At 43.9% G+C, this 20388-nt stretch overlaps 1 protein-coding gene across 1 annotated transcript in view; it reads left to right on the plus strand.

Annotated features, from left to right (window-relative positions):
* Window positions 1–20388, plus strand: part of LOC102001620 (NACHT, LRR and PYD domains-containing protein 1a-like) — a 148433-nt gene that overhangs the window by 13203 nt on the left and 114842 nt on the right. Inside the window, exon 4 of the mRNA XM_013347045.1 lies at window positions 4193–4339. Within this exon, the coding sequence (XP_013202499.1) occupies window positions 4193–4339 (147 nt within the window). The remainder of the gene's footprint in view (window positions 1–4192; window positions 4340–20388) is intronic.

Here is a 20388-nt window from a genome sequence, read left to right on the forward strand (position 1 = left end):
TTTGATAGGGATGAGGAAATAGTCTTCCTTATTTACATCATCAGTGAGACTACTGACACCAAAACTTGGTAAAATTTCGTAAATATATAATCAAATTTTATGTCTATATTCTAAAATCTCTTAACCTTTCTTTAGAACCCTGTCCTACTTATAAAATTATATAAAACACAGAATGTAATACTGTTCTGATCTTTTCATAGAAAATTTTACTCTAATTTTATTTTCATGGATATGAATGTTTTGTCTGTATGTACATATATGCACCACTTGCTTGCCTGGTGCTCTTGGAGGCCACAAGAGAGCATCAGATTACCTGGAACTGGAGTTAAAGATGGTTTGAGTTACTATGTGGGTGCTGGGAATTGAAATGGGTCCTCTGGAAGAAAATCCAGTGCTCTTAACTGCTGTGCCATCTCTCCATCCATTTGCAATGGTTTTTAATGGTGAATTGGAATTTTATTTGTTTTTCTTGGGAAAGAACTTAAAGTTTAGAAAATAGGGAGGGGGAGAGGATTTGAAAGGACCTGGGGAGGAGAAGAATATGGTCAAATATCTTTCAATTTAAAGATTGTTTTAAGTGGCTAGAAAAGTGGTTTAGGGGCTAAATGCACTGGCTGCTCTTGCAGAGGACCCGTGTTTGAATCCCAGCACCCACATGGCAGCTCACAATTGTCTGTAACTCCAGTTCCCGGGGATTGGACACTCTCACACCAGTGCACACAAAATAGTTAAATGAATTATTAAGACAAGAAAAAGGTTGTTTTAAACAATAAAATACAATGAATAATTGAAAATGGAAATAATTAATATGTGCATCAGGATGAGTAACTAGTGGTATGCCCTACACACTCCTACACTGCTGTTTGAGGAGCGCCATATGTACAGACTTGGAAAAGAGATGTCAACATATTGTAAAGTAAAAAGAGGCTCTGGCACAGCATGGAGAGTGCTAATACTCAACTTAGGTTGGCGTGCCATACATAGTAAAAATAGCTAATGGTTTATCAAATGCCTGTGCCTTTCCAGACAGATATCTAAATATTTAACCCGAGCAGCAAACTGATGAGATAAGTAATCTTATACTCCATTTTGCAGATGAGAAAACTGAGGCCCCAGAAACAATAGCTCCCAGGTTGTGGCACCAGTAAGCCACAGAATGGGGTGTGGGAAAGCTGGACTCTGAGATTGCTGCTCTAGCCACACTGGACACAGCCGAAGCTGAGAGCTAGGGCTCAGACTCGGAGGTGGGAACCCTTTCCCTGCCTACTTTATCTGCTTTAGTGTTGTTGGATTTGTTACAATGAGCATGTAATTGAAAAATAAAACTTTTATCAGAGCACCCAACCGTGTGGAAGTGTTGCCTGGGATGGGAGCCAAGAGTGGGTGGGGAGCCACGGATGCTTCCCAGCTGGGCTGAGCTCTAACCTGACTCCCTGCGGATGCCCCGACACACACCTTGCTCTGCTGCCGACCAGCTGAGTGGACTTGTAAGCAGCTTCCCTAGGACTCCTTTCTGCTCCTTTGGGATGTACTGTGATGACTTAGATACTATTCTAACCAGAGTGGGTGGTCGGGGAGGTTTCACAGCCACCCACTCCCACTCCTACTGCTCCTGGGGACGTGGCATCCCAGGGATTCCGAGGAAAACTTTCAGTTGACGTTATCAGTGAAGACTTTGTTGATAGAGGGATCCACATCAGCACTAAACTTAGCTCAGAAACAGATGGTGCCCCATAACAGTAGAAACCCCAAAATCTAATAGGTCCTCCAATTTCAAGCTTTCTCCCTCTGTGATATTTATGTCCAAATCCCTCTATGCCTCGGTTTTCTCATCTCTAAAATGGGAAGAAAGTAAGGGGGTATCATCAGGATCTGCAGGTGCTTGAATTGGATTCCCACATACCCACTGAGTTAAAACTGTGTTATCTGGGCTTTGATTCTTTTGCCATCTTTGCTCTTGGAGTTTGCCTTTTTTATTTTGTGTGGCACAACTTTAGTGTGAAGTAGGGATCTAACTTATTTGGCATGAACATCATCATTATGGACAAACTTAGTTGGCTATTTTTTAATACCAACAGGTATAATACAAGTAAATCCAGTATTGGATAAAGTTGGATAAACAGGCTTTCTTTTTTAACATCAGTGAGAATATGAATATGATTGACACTATATTTTGGAAAAATAGTATACATGTAATCAAATATAGTACAAATATCCTAAAACATATAAACATTCTTTAGAACTCTGTCATAAAATTACATAAAACACAAGGTACAATACTGATGATATGCCAAAGCTTATTCTTTGCCAGACACGCACAAAAGATGGGTTAACACACACCTGCAGTCCTAGTACTGGGGGAGGCAGGAACAGATGAATCCTGAAAACTCTCCCACTCAGCTAGCTAAAACAGTGAGCTCCAGATTCAATGGAAGACTTTGCCTCAAAAATAATATGGAGAGCAACAAAGGAAGGCACCTGACATCAGCCTCTGGCCTTCAGACACTCACAAGTGAGCAACCTCATGAGCACACACACATGTCCACACATGCATGCATGCACACACACACACACACACACACTAAAAAAACGAAGCCATGACACTGAGTTCTTGTCCTTAGAAGCCCAGGCTCAAGGTTGTACATGTATCTCTGTAAAATTCTTTCCCAGAACAATGCATGGTCTGGGTTCAATTCCTAGCACTCCAAATTAGAAAAGAACCCAGACTAAAAGTACATCAGGGTGGAGAAATCTGAGAAAAGCATGTTTGACATCTTGGAAGTCTGTCCTTCAACTTTCAAGTGACTTTAAACACTAGTGCCCTTGGCAGCGCCAAACATTACCTGGATGGATGGGTTTACCTTGTCTATTACTTGAGTCACTCTCTGCACCCCCAGGTACAGGTCTCAGAGGAAGAGCATTCTCCAATCTGAAAACCTTGCAAAGTTTGCGTGCGGCTGTGCAATCTCCCCAGCAGCTTCGTTTATCACTATTGTGCGTTCCTCCGGATCCTCAGTTTAATGACACCCTTTCTGAAGCAGCGGCGATGGTGCCAAACAGCACTTGCATTTCCAGGAAAGCAGCCAGACTCATTAAGTTAATAAAGGAATTTAGCTGTATGGAGATGCCTCCTTCCCATACATTCCCGCAAAATGCTCTGTCTCAACACTCAGCAGCAGCCATTAAACCTCCGCCTCCACCTGCAAGGCTCTCCTCCCACAGAGACACACCAAGTCAGGCTGCAGTGGACTGCAGAGGACAGAGCACTCTACACGTGAGCCTGGAAGTCATACCTCAGAGCCAACTCAGCAGACTTCTCTGCTCTTCTGTCCCCAGTGCAGCTCCCCAAAGCCCCTCTCTCTGTGACAGAGTGAAATTCATGAGAATCTGTAGGATCTTGGATTTGGATGGGCTGTTCTTCTATCTATCATCCTGTCTCAGCTTGATTGTGTGAGATGGCAGAAAGCAGTTGCCAAGAGAAATGTCACATTCTCCTCCCTCTCACCTCAGGTATACCCTATGTGATCATATTTACCTGCTGCAGCCAGGAAAGTCCTTCTTAATCATAATCCTGATTAAACTGACCCTCTACTATACTGTGATATCAGCTCCCCACTTTACTTTCCAGTCTCCCAGGATGCCTGTCAGGACATCATCTTCTACCACTTATGCCCCCAGCCTTCCCTGAACTCACCATCACCACGCAGCGACACTCAGAACAGTCTTCCTGCCCCTCTCACTTCAGACCTTTGAGGGATCCCTCCAGATCGTTCTGCTGCCTTCTCTTCCCTGCCTCCTCTTGCTCTTCTTCCAACTCCATCCTTCAAGACTCTCTGCACAGACCCCCTTCCTTCCAGCTTGCCTTTCTTAGGTGCTCCTCCCTCAAGCATCCACAGGTCATGCTCACACATCGGAACAGTTATCACATGGATCCACAGGCAACTACTTTGTGGTCAGTCTCCACAACCAGAGTCCCCAAAGAGCCATGTCTTAATCCCTGCCTTCCTACACAGCTGGCCCGTGAAGTATTGGTACAAGAAGCCCAGTGGTCCTGCTATAACCTGAGCATCATTGCCCTGCATGTTCAGGCCCCACATCTCCTCACATGTTATTTTATCAATGACCTTTGTAGAAATGACCTTTTTTTATTTGTCAAAACAGAACTTCCAATATTTTCATTTCTCTACTGCAGGGAGAAGTTTGTATCTGGCCCCAGTGCTTCATCAGAGTGGCCTATCCAGCACCCCACTGTCCTCACTCCTTCAATCATTCTTCCAGAGACCGAGAAGCAGCTCTTCACCATCCTGACATCCCGTGAACGAACTAGACCCATCATGAGGTTGGCCTTGGTGCACCCATCCTGAATCTGATTCATTGGAATGCTCTGAAGTGGCCATCACAGCCCAAAGCAGGAATGGCCACAGGACAATTCATTCCCCTTAACCATCCCACACAGATCAATTGCTGAGTTCAGCCAGGTCTCTCAGGAAGGGCTTTTTATTTCCTATTAGCACCAGCTCTTAGAATAATGAATAGCTGAAGTTTGCCACACTCTGAATGTGTTTTAAACCTTCCTCTTCCAAGCCCCAGGGTCCAGAATGTAATTAGCATCCTACAAGTAGCAGACATGTGTGAGGTGTGGTCCTGTACCAAGACCCCACCCATCTTTCTAGGATTCAAGATCCTCCATGAGAACCAAAGGACATGAAAGGATTCATTTAACCAAGGAGTCACAATCCCAAAGTGACCCAAATGGAAACTTTCCCAGCAGAGAACAGCATTGGCTCACACACAGCCAGTAATGGCTGCCTTGTAAAAACACTATGATCAATGCAATGGGCCTCTTATGTAGAACAGGGCAGAGGTTGATCCAGGTATCCTGGTACTGAAGTCTTAGCTGGCCCAAACAAGAAGAGTGGAATAACCCATAAATATACACAATTGTCTGTTATCAATTAAAAACTAACTGTATTTTAGAAAGAAAACTGTGATGCTTTGGGGATGCTCAGTAAAACCAAAACCACTGTAGTATTCAACCACAGGGAACTTCGTAAAACCAAGATAGTATGCAGTCCCCAGTTTACAGCAGCAGGAATCCAGGCTCTCTCGCTGCTGCAGGACATGAAGTGATGAATGACCAACACCCAGAAGCTGGGGACATCTGTCTGAGTGACATTCTGTAGCAAAAAGTAAGACACAAGAACAAGGGGCTTTCGGGAAGGACCTGGAGCAGCTGTGGAGGTGCAGCAGCATGCCCAGAAAGGGCTCTCTTGGTTCAACAAAGCAGAAGAAGAAGGGGAGCTGCCTTGGCTTCTCCTTTCTCTGCCATTACTGCCAAAACCAGACAGAAACTGGAGGGCAGCATCATGGAGCAAGATAGCAGGTGATTTAAAAACAAGGGTGGTGAGCACCTAGCAACCAGTGGACAGCCAGATGCCAGGAGGGCTCATGCCTTCTCTGTTCTCCTTGGAGTGTTAGAGCTTTTCCTTTGTCCTCGCCCGGCCACTGATCTTCTAGATGGAAGGGTCTATCCCCACAGGAAAGGCTCCTATGTCTATTCTGAAGTCTCAGTTAATTTTACAATTGTCTAGATACTTATTTTCACCAGAATAGGTGCCAGGCACTCTGCTCCACAATGGGGGGAAGGGACCATTGAGAGAAATAAGATCTAATCCTTGCTCTCAGGGATCTGTGCTATGGGGGATAAGGAGGGCAGATAAGCACACAGCCCTCTGCAGCATGCTCTAAATAATTTATTTGAGGACGAAGATGGAATTGCCTTTGGGAAAATGGGAGATGCTTACAGCAAGAAGTAACATTTTTGTTTCTGGATTTTAGATGGGGTATCAGGAGAACAGGATTCTGGGTAGAGGGAGCAGTGACATCACATGAACCCAGTGAGTGACAGGACATGATGGCTCTGAGGACACTGTAAGACAGAGAGAGAGCACGCGCATGGAAGAAGGATATCGACCTGGTCCAAACTGTGGGCTGGTCTAGAGGACCTTGAGTCCTACACAGTAGTGTGGAGCCATGGAAGGGGTTCATAGAAAGTGACATGATGGGGTTTGCATTCCAGAAAGATCTTTCTGGCTGCAATGAGAGAGCTGAACATGCTGGGAATAGAAACATAAAGAAAAGCTTGGGGAGCACCTGCCTTGCAAACAGATTTTAGAGGGGCACAGGGCACTTGACCCATGTACTTGGGCTGGATTTCTGTAGTCTCAGTTACGACCTCCATAGTTTGTCTCCACCATGCTAGGCCTAGATCCTGGGAATGGGTGATTAGAGTTTGTGCAAAAAGAAAGAGACATACCTGTGATATCAATACCCTGCCTTCTGTAGATAATTTATAGGCACAGACATTGGGCCTTTCTGAGTATATCAGAGCAATGTAAGGTGAGCCATTTTCCCCAAGCCACTCCCTGTCCTACCCGCTGGCTCATATATGCATGCCACTGATATTTTATCCCTTTATCTACTGGTTCCTGAGCTGATCAGCAGAAGCCCGCATCCCCAGAAATGCACTCTCATCTTCCGCTGATCTTGCATCCACTCCTCTAGCTCCACCTTGTGTTCCCAGCTCATACATTCTCTCCCCAGCTCCTAAGGCTGAGAACATGAGAACCTGAGATGATGAGAAGCAACAAAAGACCAACATCTTAGTTCAGGTTTCGACTGCTATTATAAACACCATGACCAAAAGCAACTTAGGGAGGACAGGGTGTGTTTCGCTCTACAGATCACAGTTTATCACTGAGAGAAGTCAGAACAGAAAATTAAGGCAGGAACTGAAGGAGAGGCCATTGAGGAATACTACTCACTGGCCTGTCCCCAAGGGCTTCACAGCCTGCTTTCTCATACACCCCAGCGCAGCCCACAATGGGGACAGCCCTCCAACACTAGTAAATGGTTAAGAAGATGTATTATAGGCTTTCGCACAGACCATTTTCTCAGTCGTGGTTCCATCTTCCCAGATGACTCGAGTTTGTGCCAAGTTGACATAAGACAGCCAGCACAGCCATGAACACCTCTGAACAAACATCAGAAAGGAGCTAATGAAATGGTAGTGACCTTTCACCTCTGTTGCTCAGAGGGTTTTGCTGTTGTATAGAGGTTGGGTTGGGTTTAAGACAGATCTCATTTTGTGATCTAGACTGTCCTGGGACTCAGTATGTAGTCCAGGCTGACCTCAGTTTCCTCAGCCTACTGGGTGCTAGGATTACAGTTTCTTGGGTATGTTAACTGAGCCATCCTAGGGGACTGAGCTCAGAGTCAGACCCATGGTTTTCAGCCTATCTCACAGTCTCATGGAACTGCAGGTGATACGTGTGCTGTTGACTGCTCCCTTTGTGAAGGGAACTGGGGGGACCCAGGAGCAGGTGAGGAGCAGCTTGTCCTATGGATTCACACCACAAAGGGCTCGGCTATCAACTGAGCTCCCTTAGCTAGCACCATGCCTTGTTGCTTCCCACTGAACATATTTCTTATATTGACATTGGATGAACAGAAATTGAGAGTCAAAAATGCCATTAATATCGAGAAGAGCTGGGGCAATTTAACCCTTTTGGTTCTCTTCAAAGAGAATCATTCTTTTGGACTGACTTAGCAAGCTAGCTGGTGTTCCCCAAGGGAGCAGTAGGCAGGATGTGGGTCGATAAACACATTTTCAAAACATCTTTTCTATCAAAGCCCTGGAAAGAAGGCTAGAATGCAAAAGATCGATCCAAAAGAAGCCAGGCACTGCTACGAACCCTGCACAGTGCTGTGACAGTAAGGACCATAGACAGTTCCTGGAACAAGGTAGGAACCCTGGACAGCTCCATGAACCCTCCCCATCCTTCAACAAATAGGCATCAAGCTTTTGCTGCGTAAGGCAATTACTGGTGTTAGGTGCTGTACACCAGAGAGATGTATGTCCCCCTCACCCCAAATAAGTCATCTGGCCCCACAGGCCAGAACTCAGTAGCCATCCCTGGCATCACACTTCCACACCTCCATGAGAAATGTATCTCACCACCAAATATGCACCATCCTCTGATGTGACCAAGACATAGACAGAAACAGAGACCTCAGCCTCCGAGTCACTCCTCAACCAGTTTACAAGACTGGTTGGGCCTCTGAAATCCCAGTAAGATCTCTGGATCTCAGCCCCAGAGCCTTCCAGCCTGATATTAATGCATTTACTCATGGCTAGAGAACTTATTTCTATTGAATCATCACCACCTGGTGGACAAAGCCAAAATTTGTCGAGTAAAAAGAGAGCTTGGAGTAATGGAGCTTAATGGCCATTTGACACCATGGATTTGTCCTCTTCTAAGAAGGCTTAGCAGACTTTTCCCAGGGGCCTCATTAATTCTCTGCACTAAGCCCCGGCCACCTAGAGATTTGGCCTGCTCTGAGAGACTTCTCCAAGGGAATTCCACACTCACCTCCCCTGACTCAATCCTCTACTTAACAGCTCTTACTGGGCAGAAGTCCCACCTTGGCTCTAATCCCAGTCCCTCCTGCTGAAGTCAAAGCCCCTTTGCTTTGATGAGCATCACCGAGCTGGATACACAGCTCTTTGTTTTCTAGTTCAAGTCTCCAGAGGGAGGGGTTGGGGACAGAACTCTGAGAGCAATGGACACAGGTGTGCCTTAGGGTTCAGACACCCTCGGTGTGATGCCAGAGCCAACTAGAGGTTCTTGTGTCCCCTATTTCCTAGCTGCCTTTAGAAGTAGGAGAAGGAGTGACAGGACCAGGCAGCTGGAGGCAGAGCTATCAGACGACCTTTCTTGCAGCACACAGGAGGAGCACCATGCATAAGGCCAGTCTTCAGGCCCTGCAGTACCAGTCTTCATCTATAAGGCTGGAGTGACTGGTCCAGTCTTCAGAAAATGTTGGGAAGTTTAGCTAAACTGGCTCTACCAATATCTAGCCAGGGAACAAATTCAACTCTACAAATGTTGGTCATCTGTCCCCACCTTGCTTCCAATGACTACTTTAAAAACCTCAGTTTAGAGCAGGTAAGGGATGTGCCACCAAGCCTGAGGACCTAAAATCAACCTTGGGATCTATACGGTGGAAGAAAAGAGCTGAATTGACTCCTGCACTTGCTGTTACATGCACCCCTGAACAGACAGTCAATACAGTCAATCAGTATATAAATGCAACAAAAATCCTCAATTTGCTCATTCTATGCACTCACTGCCATCTTGTTCTAAGGAGACCCAATGCAATATTTACATACACACGAAGATAAAAGGTGAAAACAAAAATTGTATTAAGTTAGAACACACATCAGCATGTGTGAAGCAAAGCAAAAATAAACAGGGGGAAGATAAAAGAAAGCAGTTCATAACCTGTGACTTTGCAAGTACATTACTAAGAGTCAAGTGTCTAACTATAAAGTTCCCCAAAGACAAATGGATAAACACACACACACACACACGCACACACAATTAATGAGACATTTATATTATGCTCCTGACTTCCAGGCTGAGGGAACATTATGGAGAGGACAGAAGAATTTTATAAAAGCCAGAAGTTTGGAATAAGTGATGCAAACTATGTCATCTGAACATGACAGGTCCATTGTGCCCATGGACTCACAGTGGCTGTGGTTACTTATACATGCACAAGACCAAGACAATCAACATTCTAGGGCATCATGAGGACTCATCCCTATTGAGGGTCTATTGAGAGTTAATGGCTGCTAGGAGAGGCACAATTGGTTTTCTGTATGGTTATAGTTTCTAGGAGGTTGGTCATAATCCAGGGGATGGGCCACACTCATTAGCATATGAGCAGCACTAATTAGACTCAGTGGGACATGAGGACATGAAGTTGGGAGGGAGACATGGGCTTGCATAGGAGAAGAGTACATTGTACAAATATAATATTTTTATTCTTTGAGAATGTCAGGAACACATGTAGTGTACTTTGATCATAGTCTTCTTCCTCCCTCAATGCCTCCAAGATCCCTGCTGCTTTCCCTACCCACAAGACTTTGTGCCTTCTCTTTGTTTGTAAAACCCACCAAGCCCAACTTGTACTTCCTATATTCCCACAGATGTGTGGCCTTCCAATGGAGTGTGGTTGATATATCAGAGCCCACATCCTTAAAGAAAACTGACCCTCCCCCTCAGCCAGCATCTTTGAATTGTCAATAGCTTCTTATCCAGGAGTGGGAACTTGTGTGTCCATCCCCCTATTCCATGCTAGGATTTTATCTGTCTTGTGCATTCTGTCACGATCTTTGTGAATTCATATGTGCTACTCCCCTCCTGTGTCCAGAGAATAGTTTCCTGTGGTCCTCTACCACCTCTGGCTCTTACAATCTTTCTGGCCCCTCTTCTGAGATAATCCCTGAGCTGTGGGAGGAAGGGATGTAATATAAATGCCCCACTTATGTCTGAGCATCTCACAGTCTTTTATTCTCTGTACCTTGACCAGAAGCAGATTTCTGCATTAACTGCAATATACTGCATAAAGAATCTCTTCTGATGAGGGTTAGAGATACACGAATCTATAGCTATAATTATTAGTCATTAGGAATAAGTTTAATAACAGCATAATAAGAGTAGCAAGTCCTCCCCTAGGACTTAAGACTAGTGTTACCTCGGGTTCTTGGGCCCAATAACAGTGCCAGATATGAATTTCATCTTGTGAAGTGGGAGATAAAGCCAATAAGAAAGTGGTTAGTTACACCCTTGACATTTGTGCCACTATTGCACCAGTAGGCATGTCTTACCAGCCCAGTCATTATGGTTGCTCTCAGAGTTTACAGCTGTTTAAGACTGATGATTGTTTTCTTTGAGAGCATGAGCAGCTCTTGCAAGCACTATGAAAGCTATCTAGTAGGGATGAAGCCTTTGTGTTAGTAGAAGTTTGATTTCTCCATGTTCTATGACTCAAATACATAGTGTCTTTAGCAATAGAGTCTTACTGTCAAGTTCTGGAATGTAATCAAAAGCATTGATAACATTCTATAAAATTTAGTGTTGGGGGTATCTATGAAAATTCACAAAAAAAATTTTAAAAAAAATTAAAAAAAAAAAAGAAAAGAAAATTCACAAGCCAACTCCAAATGTTGTTGGCAATTGGATTTTTGCTTTTTAGCTTGTGGTGTATGGTAATGGCACTGTGACCCAAATCTGGAGTAACTACATTTAAACTCTTGCCATACTGAATAGTTACTCCCAGCAGAGTGAAACAAAATCCTCATTGCTCCTCCAGCACAACTTTAAATGGATCAAGGACCTCAACAGAAGATCTGATACCCTGAATCTGATAAAGGAGGAAGTAGGGAATATGCTTGAACTCACTGGCACTAAAAAGGACTTTCTGAACAGGATATTAGTGATATAGGCATTAAGACTAATGATTAATAAATGGAAACTTATGAAATTAAAATGCTTTTGAACATCAAAGGATGTAATCCTTTGAGTAAAAAAGGCAGTCTAGAGAATGGATAAAACTCTTTACCAGCTATACATCTGATAAAAGACTAACACATAGAATATACAAAGAATTAAAAAAAAATTAAAGGTTAAGAAAACAGATAACCCAACTTTGAAATGAAGTATGGAACTAAACAAAGGGTTCTCAAAGGATGAAAGATAAATTTCTGAGAAACATTTTCTTAAATGTTCAACATATTTAACCATCAGAAAAAATGCAAATTAAAACTACTTACCCAAGTCAGAGTAGCCGAGATTAAAAGTGACAGCAGATCGTAGAGTGGGTGTGGGAAAAGTGACACTTATTCACTGATGGTGGGAGTGCAAACTGGTATAGCAGCTTTGGAAATCAATGTTCACTTAAAAAAAAAGCTCAAAATAGAACTGTCCCCATGGTCCAGTTTTGCATATTTCCAAAGGATGCTATATCCTACTCTAGAGATTCCAGAGATACCCGCTCATCTATGCTTATTGCTGCTCTATTTACAGTGCAGGCAACTTAGATGTCTGTCTTAGTTATGGTTTCCATTGCTGTGGTAGAACACCATGACCAACTCTTAGCAAAGGTCAAGAACTGTCACCCTTACAAATATGACCACCAGAGGAAGTTGAGTTTCACAGCTATATTGGGGTACTCATGGTATTTTCCATGGCCCCTATCTTCCAGAATAGTCTAAAAGGTGGAGTAATCCTATGCACGTTCATGAACCAGTCACTGCTCAGTTCAGTCCCTAAGATCTGGTACAGAACCAGGACCAGACAATCTCTCCAACATCATTAAGACCATTTGGCCATGGCATAATCCCAATGGAGCTGCTCAAGGCTAGTAGGATATTTAAGAACGGGATATAATTCAGGTTGCAGAGAAGGCCAATTGAAAGGAATCCAGTATGTCATGAAGTCATCTGCATAGATAAACAGCATCAAAACATCAATAACACCACTATGAAGGCCGGCTAGTCTGTCATTAGGCTACACCAGATGATACCAACAAATGTGCCGGTAAGCCTGGCATGATAGCCGGATACTTACTAGGGGACATTTCTAAGACTCCAGGAACCACATCCTGCACTCATATCACACTGCACCATCAGCCTCCAGATGGTGAAAATGTCAATGAGCCATGCAGACACGGTAACTCTGAGAACTCCTTAACATATCTACAGTGCCACACTGGGCACCAACAAGTATGAAAACCCATCTATGTCCCTGAAGATAGACTATACAAAAGGTACCTACCAGAGCAGATAACTTTTTAAACAGAGCAGTGGCCAATAGAGATCCACCCATTAGAAAGTCAACATGGCCCAGACAAGACTCTGGACCACTCACTCACAACCTGGAGGAAGTTGGCTGCTGAAGTGTCTGTGGGTACCAACTCCCTACATCAGTACCCTGAGTGTAATTTTTGGGGGTGGGGTTCTGGGTTTTATCTTTTTTTATTGTTGTTTGGAGGAGGGGTGAGACTGTGTCTTAATCTCTGCCCCTAGCTAGCGTGAACTCACAGCTAGGACCAGGATGCAGTCCTGTGCTACTACAGCAGGCTTTTATTTTTCACTTGCTCAGTGTCACTTGCTAGGGGTTCTGAGGATAGCTAAGGCTGCTTTCTACAACATGTCTTGCTGCTGCTAATGTTACTACCTCTCATGATAATAAGGGATAGTAAGTTAGAGAATGCGATATTAAAAGGATAACAGATAGAGATCTTTCCAACAAAGAATAATTTTATATAGTAAAAACTATAAAGTTTCATCAGATTGCAAAGATTTGAATAAGTAATGTAAGATATAAAATATAAGAGACTTAAAAATAGTATCAAGGGGCTGGAGAAATGGCTCAGCGGTTGGGCACACTCATTGTTCTTCTCAAGGACCCTGGGTCAGTTCCCAGCACCAACCTGGTGTCTTGTAAGTGTCTTTATCTCCAGTTCCAGGGGATCGAGTGACTACTTCCTGCCTTGGCAGGCACAAGTCACATGTGGGGTACAGAAGTACATGCAAACAGGCAAAACACCTATATACAAAAATTGAAAATAATTCAGCAATATAAAATTGTTAAACTTTCTAAGTTTAACAATCAGAAGTTTTTACGTCAATGAACTTCACTTATTATTGCCCTGCTCTTGGGAACGTTCATATGGTGTCATGGAGAACAGATACTTGTTCAGCAGGATTTTCTTTAAAATGTTTAGTTTTCCCCCAAGTCTTACAAGTCTTATGTGTTACAAAAGTTTTTCATTTTTCAATTTATTTTTATTTTTGAGATATAGTATTATCTACACATCATTTCTTCCGTTTTATTCCTCTCTCTAAATCCTCTCTTGCTCTCTTTCAAATTCATGGGTTCCCATCTGGTGAGCTCTTCCCCGGGGAAGAGTGTTTCTCCCACTCTCGGCATTCCTTGGTCGCCTGTAGCTCTTTGGGAGGGCTGAGGCCTGCTGAGCTTTCTCCCCCATCTGTGTTAGCATGTCTCTTGGTGTACACATGACCTCAACCATTTACTATTTGACGAAGATGCCAAAAACCTACTCTGAAGAAGAGAAAGCATCTCAGCAAATGGTGCTGGGAAAACTGGTTGTCCATGGGCAGAAGAATGAAATTAGAAGCGTGTTTATCACTTGGCATAAAATCAAGCTTCAAATGGATCAAAGTCCTTAATGCGTAAACCTGAAACATTGAAACTGCTAGAGGAAAACAAAGATGTGCCCTACAGGATGTGAATGTAGAGAAGGACTTCCTGAATAAGACTCCATTCGATGAGGAAGCTCCCATGCAACTAAGAAAGAAAAAAACAAAAACAGCCAATGGAGTAGGGAAGCCCACAGAATGGGAGAGAATTTTTGCCAGCTGTACATCTGACAGGGGGTTAATATCTAAAATATATAAAGGACTCAAAAAAAACATTCAAAATATGGGTCCTGGAGATCTGAACAGAGAGCTTTCAAAAGAAAAAAAGTGACTAGGAAATATCTCAAAATGTTCATTGTCTCCCCATCTCCCCTTACCCCCATCCCACCCCACACCCAAGATCCCAATTTTCTACCCGGCAATTTTGTCTACTTCTCATGGCCAAGAGGATAACTATATGTTTTTCCTTGGTTTCACCTTCTTATTTAGTTTCTTTAGGTTCACCAATTGTAGTTTCTGCGACCCTTATTTATGGCTAGAAACCAATTATGAGTGAGTACATCCCATATTCATCTTTTTGGGTCTGGAATACCTCACTCAGGATAGTGTTTTCTATTTCCATCCATTTGCATGCAAAATTCGAGAAGTCATTGTTTTTTACCGCAGCGTAGTACTCTAATGTGTATATATTCCATACTTTCTTCATCCATTCTTCCATTGAAGGGCATCTAGGTTGTTTCCAGGTTCTGGCTATTACAAATAATACTGCTATGAACATAGTTGAACAAATGCTTTTGTCATATGATAGGGCATCTCTTGGGTATATTCCCAAGAGTGGTATTGCTGGGTCCAGGGGTAGGTTGATCCCGAATTTCCTGAGGAACCGAAACACTGATTTCCACAGTGGTTGCACAAGATTGCATTCCCACCAGCAATGGATGAGGGTACCCCTTCCTCCACAGCCTCTCCAGCAAAGGCTATCATTGGAGTTTTTTATTTTAGCCATTCTGACAGGTGTAAGATGATATCTCAAAGTTGTTTTGATTTGCATTTCCCTGATCGCTAAGGAGGTTGAGCATGACCTTAAGTGTCTTTTGGCCATTTGAACTTCTTCTGTTGAGAATTCTCTGTTCATTTCAGTGCCCCATTTTTTAATTGGGTTAATTAGCATTTTAAAGTCTAGTTTCTTGAGTTCTCTATATATTTGGGAGATCATTTAGAAGGGAAGGAGGGGGGAACTTGGGGAAACAGGAGGATTGGGATAAAGGAAGGTTGGACAGGGGAGCAAGGAATCACAATTCTTAGTTAAGGGAGTCACTTTAGGGTTGGCAAGAGACTTGACCCTAGAGTGGCTCCCAGGAGCCCATGGTGATGTCCCCAGTTAGTCCCTTGGGCAGCTGAGGATAGGCAACCTGAAATGACCCTATCCTATATCAATACTGACGAATATCTTGCATATCACCATAGAACCTTCATCTGGTGATGGATGGAGATAAAGACAGAGACCCACACTGGAGCACTGGTCTGAGCTCCCAAGGTCCCAATGAGGAGCGGAAGGAGGGAGAAGATGAGCAAGGAAGTCAGGACCACGAGGGGCGCACCCACCCACTGAGACAATGGGGCTGATATATTGGGAGCTCACCAAGGCCAGCTGGACTGTGACTGAAAAAGCATGGGATAAAACCGGACTCTCTGAACATGGCGAACAATGAGGGCTGATGAGAAGCCAAGGACAATGGCACGGGGTTTTGACCCTACTTCATGTTCTGGCTTTGTGGGAGCCTAGCCAGTTTGGTTGTTCACCTTCCTAGACATGGACGGAGGGGGGCGGACCTTGGACTTTCCACAGGGCAGGGAACCCTGACTGCTCTATGGACTGGAGAGGGAGGGGGAGAGGAGTTTGGGGGAGAGGGAGAAGGGTGGGAGGAGGGGGAGGGAAATGGGAGGCTGGGAGGAGGCGGATACTTTTTTTTTTCCTTTTCTCAATAAAAAAAAAAAATGTTCATTGTCCCTAGCTATTAGGGAACTGCAAGTCAAAACAACTTTGAGATTTCAACTTACCCCAGTCAGAATGGCAAATTTCTACCAAAGACCTAACAGCGGAGGCCAAAGGGAACCCTCACATTGGTAGGTTTGCAAACTGGTCCAGTCACTCTGGAAGCCAGTGTGCAGTGTGTAGTGTGTAGAAACCAAAAAAAAAAAACCAACTAAAATAAACCTACAATATGACCCAGCTTCACCGCTTCATAGCATATGCCCAAAGGATTCATCATCAAACTCCACAGATACTTACTCAGCCATGTTCACTGATGTTCTATTCACAATAGCTACAAAATGAAAACAACCTAAATGGCCCTCAGCTGAAAAATGGATAGTGAACCTGTGGTATACATACACTGTGAAATACTATTCAGCTGTAAAGAAAATGAAGTCATGACTTTTTTTTTTCCAGGTAAATGGATGGAGCTAGAAAAGATCTCGTTGAATTAGGTAACCCAGACCCATAAAACAAGTTCTTTCTCATTCCAGTAGGTCAATCTTCAGTCACAGCTTCCTGAAGGGAAGCACCAGGGAATGAGAAAATAAAGAAGATGGCAAAGTTTGGTGCCAGGAGGTGGATTATGCCAAGCAAGTTTACCAAGAAGTACTGCATCTTATATACATTTTACAGGGGAAATGGGACAGAGTCCGCAGAAAACCATCATACAATGTGATAAAGTAGTCAACAGGAAGCTATTCAAGCAATGTCACACAAAGGATATCACACAGGATATCACAAGTGCACCAAAGACGGAGCACACGGTGACCTTGGGGCTGATAACTCCAGTCTCTTTGGTGGGAAAGTCAGGTCCCCATGAGGTGAAACCTTAAAGCCTTTGAGGTCTTAGTCCCAGCCCAAGACCAGACTTTGCCATGTCTTCCCCTGAGAACACAGAATCAACGTTCCCTTTCTACTTTCATCAGGACCTCTGAGGAAGCCTTGGATTGGTCTGCCTCCTAACAGGTAAATGGACGAAAATAGAGAAGATTGCATTGAGTGAGGCATCCCAGATCCAGAAAGACAAATGTTGCATGTTTTCTCTCTTTGTCTTATCCTGTGGTCCTAGCTTCAAATCTGGAGGCATGAGTACATGACCCAAAGTAACTGCAGAAACCAGGAAAGGAAAAAGGGACCATTGTGTGTGTGGGGGGGGGGGGCAGGGTGCATCAGTTAAGGGAATAGTAGGGTATAAGTGATCTGAAGCTGGAAGTGAAGTGAAAGCCTCCTCCCTAAAGACTAGCTTTCATGGTTCCAGAAGATGCCATACAAACTTCCAAAGCAGGGAAGCAACCAATGGTCCTACCCAGCCATGATGCCAGGAACCACAACAGTGACCAGCATGGCATGATAACCTGAAGGATGCAATGGTGGCACAAATACCTTGGTGGCAACCAACAGTTCTCCAACTTAAGACATACTCAATAGCAACAAAGACCTGCTCAACAAGCGAAATTATCCCTAGTACTGGAAACCTAGCCAACATCCAGGGCTAATGAAACCGTGGATCTTGGAGGAGAACCTACAACTGCCGCTTTATTAAACCAGCATAATCCTTAACCAGGTTTTAATTATTTGCTCTTACACATGCAGTCCTCACTCTTCATTAAGAAAACTTCTCTTTGCAATAGATGCAGCCCATTATAGAGAAACCACAACAAGTCAAAATACAGAGTTGTGAACACAGTCCCAACTGGTGTATCTATAACACACCTGTACTGGGTGGTTTTGTGTGTCAATGTGACACAAGCTAGGGTCATCAGAGGAAGGAGCCTCAGCTGAGGAAATGCCTCCTGGAGCTTCAGGTGCAAGGCATTTTCTCATTTAGTGATCAACTGGGGAGGGCCCAGCCCATGGTAGGTGGTGTGATCCCTGGGCTGTTGGTCCTGGGTTCAATCAGAAGGTGATCTGAGCAAGCCAGGCTAAGCAAGCCATTAAGCAGCATCCCTCCAAGGCCTTTGCATCAGCTCCTGCCTTTGTGATCCTGCCCTGTTTGAGTTCCTGTCCTGCCTTCCATCAGAGATGAACAGCAATGCTGAAGCGTAAGCCAGATAAAACCTTCCCTCCTCAACTTGCCTGGTGGTTACGGTGTTTTGTCACAGCAATAGAAACCCTAAGACAACAATATTGTCAGAAACAAAACACATTGCTTGTGTTAATACTGACCAAAACTCACTAAAGCAAACCAACCAACCAGACAACCAAACAAAAACCAACTTTACATATTAAGAGGTTGTGAAACAATTCACGGGATAGCCTGTGGGTAATTACCCAAGGTACCAAGGCTCACTGATCCACTTCTGTAGTGTGCACAAGTCTCCAGGTTCCATGCTCATCACCAAACAAAAGAGAAACAAGGACACTTACTTTGGCAGAGACCACAGACACATTATTTTAAAAGTAGTTCTGCGAAGACAGCTTCCAAGTATGAGAGTTCAATACACAGTACTCGAGTGCCATCTAGTGGCCACATTGCAAATCTGCTTAGAAGGCTGACCTGTAAAAGGTCTGAAAGCAACTCAGTGTTGTTGTGTGCACTGTCTCAGCCACCAGGAACATATCAACCAGCAAAACAGGAGAGGTCTTACCGTCTCAGGGCTTGCATGATCTTTGAAGGTAGAAGTAACACAAAGAAAATGAGTCATGAGGAAGAAATAAGGTGAGGTAAAGTTCTATAAGTGCTTTTTTTTAAAAGAAGGGTACCAAACAAGCCTCTGAATATGTAGGCAAAGTCATCCCCAGAAAATGGCAAAGCCAGTGCAGAGGCCCTGAGCTGAGTGTGTTCTTGGTGTGATCAAGGATGAGGTGACCAAGAGGACCAAGGCACAGTGATAAGAATGAGGTAGAATATAATGCTAGAGAGCTAGTAAGAAGGGTTGGGGGTGGGTAGATATGTCACATGCCCGGTGAGTCTCTGGGAGGAATTGAAGTGAGATGGGAAAGAATGGAGGGTTTGGACTATGGTGACCTGACCCGGTTCTGATCCTAAGATTAATCAAAGACAGTGCAGCATCAGCAAGACGGGGTAGCAAGCTGGAGCAGAGATACGGGAAGCTGGCTGGACCAGCGATCTCTTCAGGCACAATGAGAAGGATCATGTTCTTACATCATATAAAAACAGGGAACACAAGGAAGCGGCTCAGCTGAGAGCGCATTTGCAGCACATGCCTGATGACCTGAGTCTAATCCCCAGAGCCCACATTAGAAGCTGGTCTCCTGCAGCAGATCCGACACCAGCAGACAGCAACTAAGGTCTTCAGTGTTAACGGCTCTCAGGCACCCTTCTCACAGTCCTCTTCAAAAGGTATGCATTCCCGGTTATTCGTAATTCAAAAGGTTACTGCCTAGTCCCCACCATCTCTCTGAGGCAGGAACAACAAGGCCTGAGCAAAGAACTCTGGCTCCTGCTGTGCACCCTATGTAATAAATCAAAAAATTGTGGATATGTAGAAGTTAAGGCCTATCAGGTCTAAAGGAGCCAACATGGAGTCTGCCTGGTGTTCTCAGTGGTCCTGACCATGCCTAGTCAATGAGAGACAACCATGTGATGTCAACTATCAACAGGTCAGAATGCCTGGGTGCTGGGAGGCTTTATAAGGTTTTCTCAGTTGTTAAACAAACAAGTCTGCTGTAAGCCTTTTGCCTGACTCCTGGATCCTGTGTTTGTTGATATCACACCTTCTCATCCCCTCCCCTGAGAAAGACTTTAGGGCCCAGCAACAATTCACCACATAAATACACTGAAAGATAGAAATCATGAGGTCATCTTACTATAGGCAGAAAAGGTCTCTAAAAAAATCTAACATCCCTTGATGATGAAAGTCCTAGAGAATCTAGTGATACTAAAGATATATTTCAAAATAAAACAAAAAGACTTCTGGTGAAGACCATGCTAAATGGAGAAGAACTCACAGCACTTCCTCTAAATTCAAGAATAAAACAAGGATGTCTGTTTTCTTCATTCCTGGTGGATATAGAGCTTGAAGTCTTAGCTGGGGCAATAAGGCAAGGACCTAAAGGGGTTACAAATAATAAAGCAGTCAAAATGTCCTCATTTGCAGATGATACGATCCTGTACACAAAAGGCCCTAAAGACTCCACCAGAAAACTCTTACAGCTGACAAACATATCCTGCAAAGTGGCAGAATAGAAAATTAACAAACAAAACCAATAGCCTGCCTATACACCAACAATGAATTCACTGAGGAAGAAACCAGGAAAATAATCTCATCCACAGGAGTCTTACTATCCTGAGTGAGGTAAGCCAGACCCAAAAAGA

This window comes from Microtus ochrogaster, chromosome 7, assembly GCF_000317375.1.
Source record: "Microtus ochrogaster isolate Prairie Vole_2 chromosome 7, MicOch1.0, whole genome shotgun sequence".
Taxonomy (NCBI): domain Eukaryota; kingdom Metazoa; phylum Chordata; class Mammalia; order Rodentia; family Cricetidae; genus Microtus; species Microtus ochrogaster.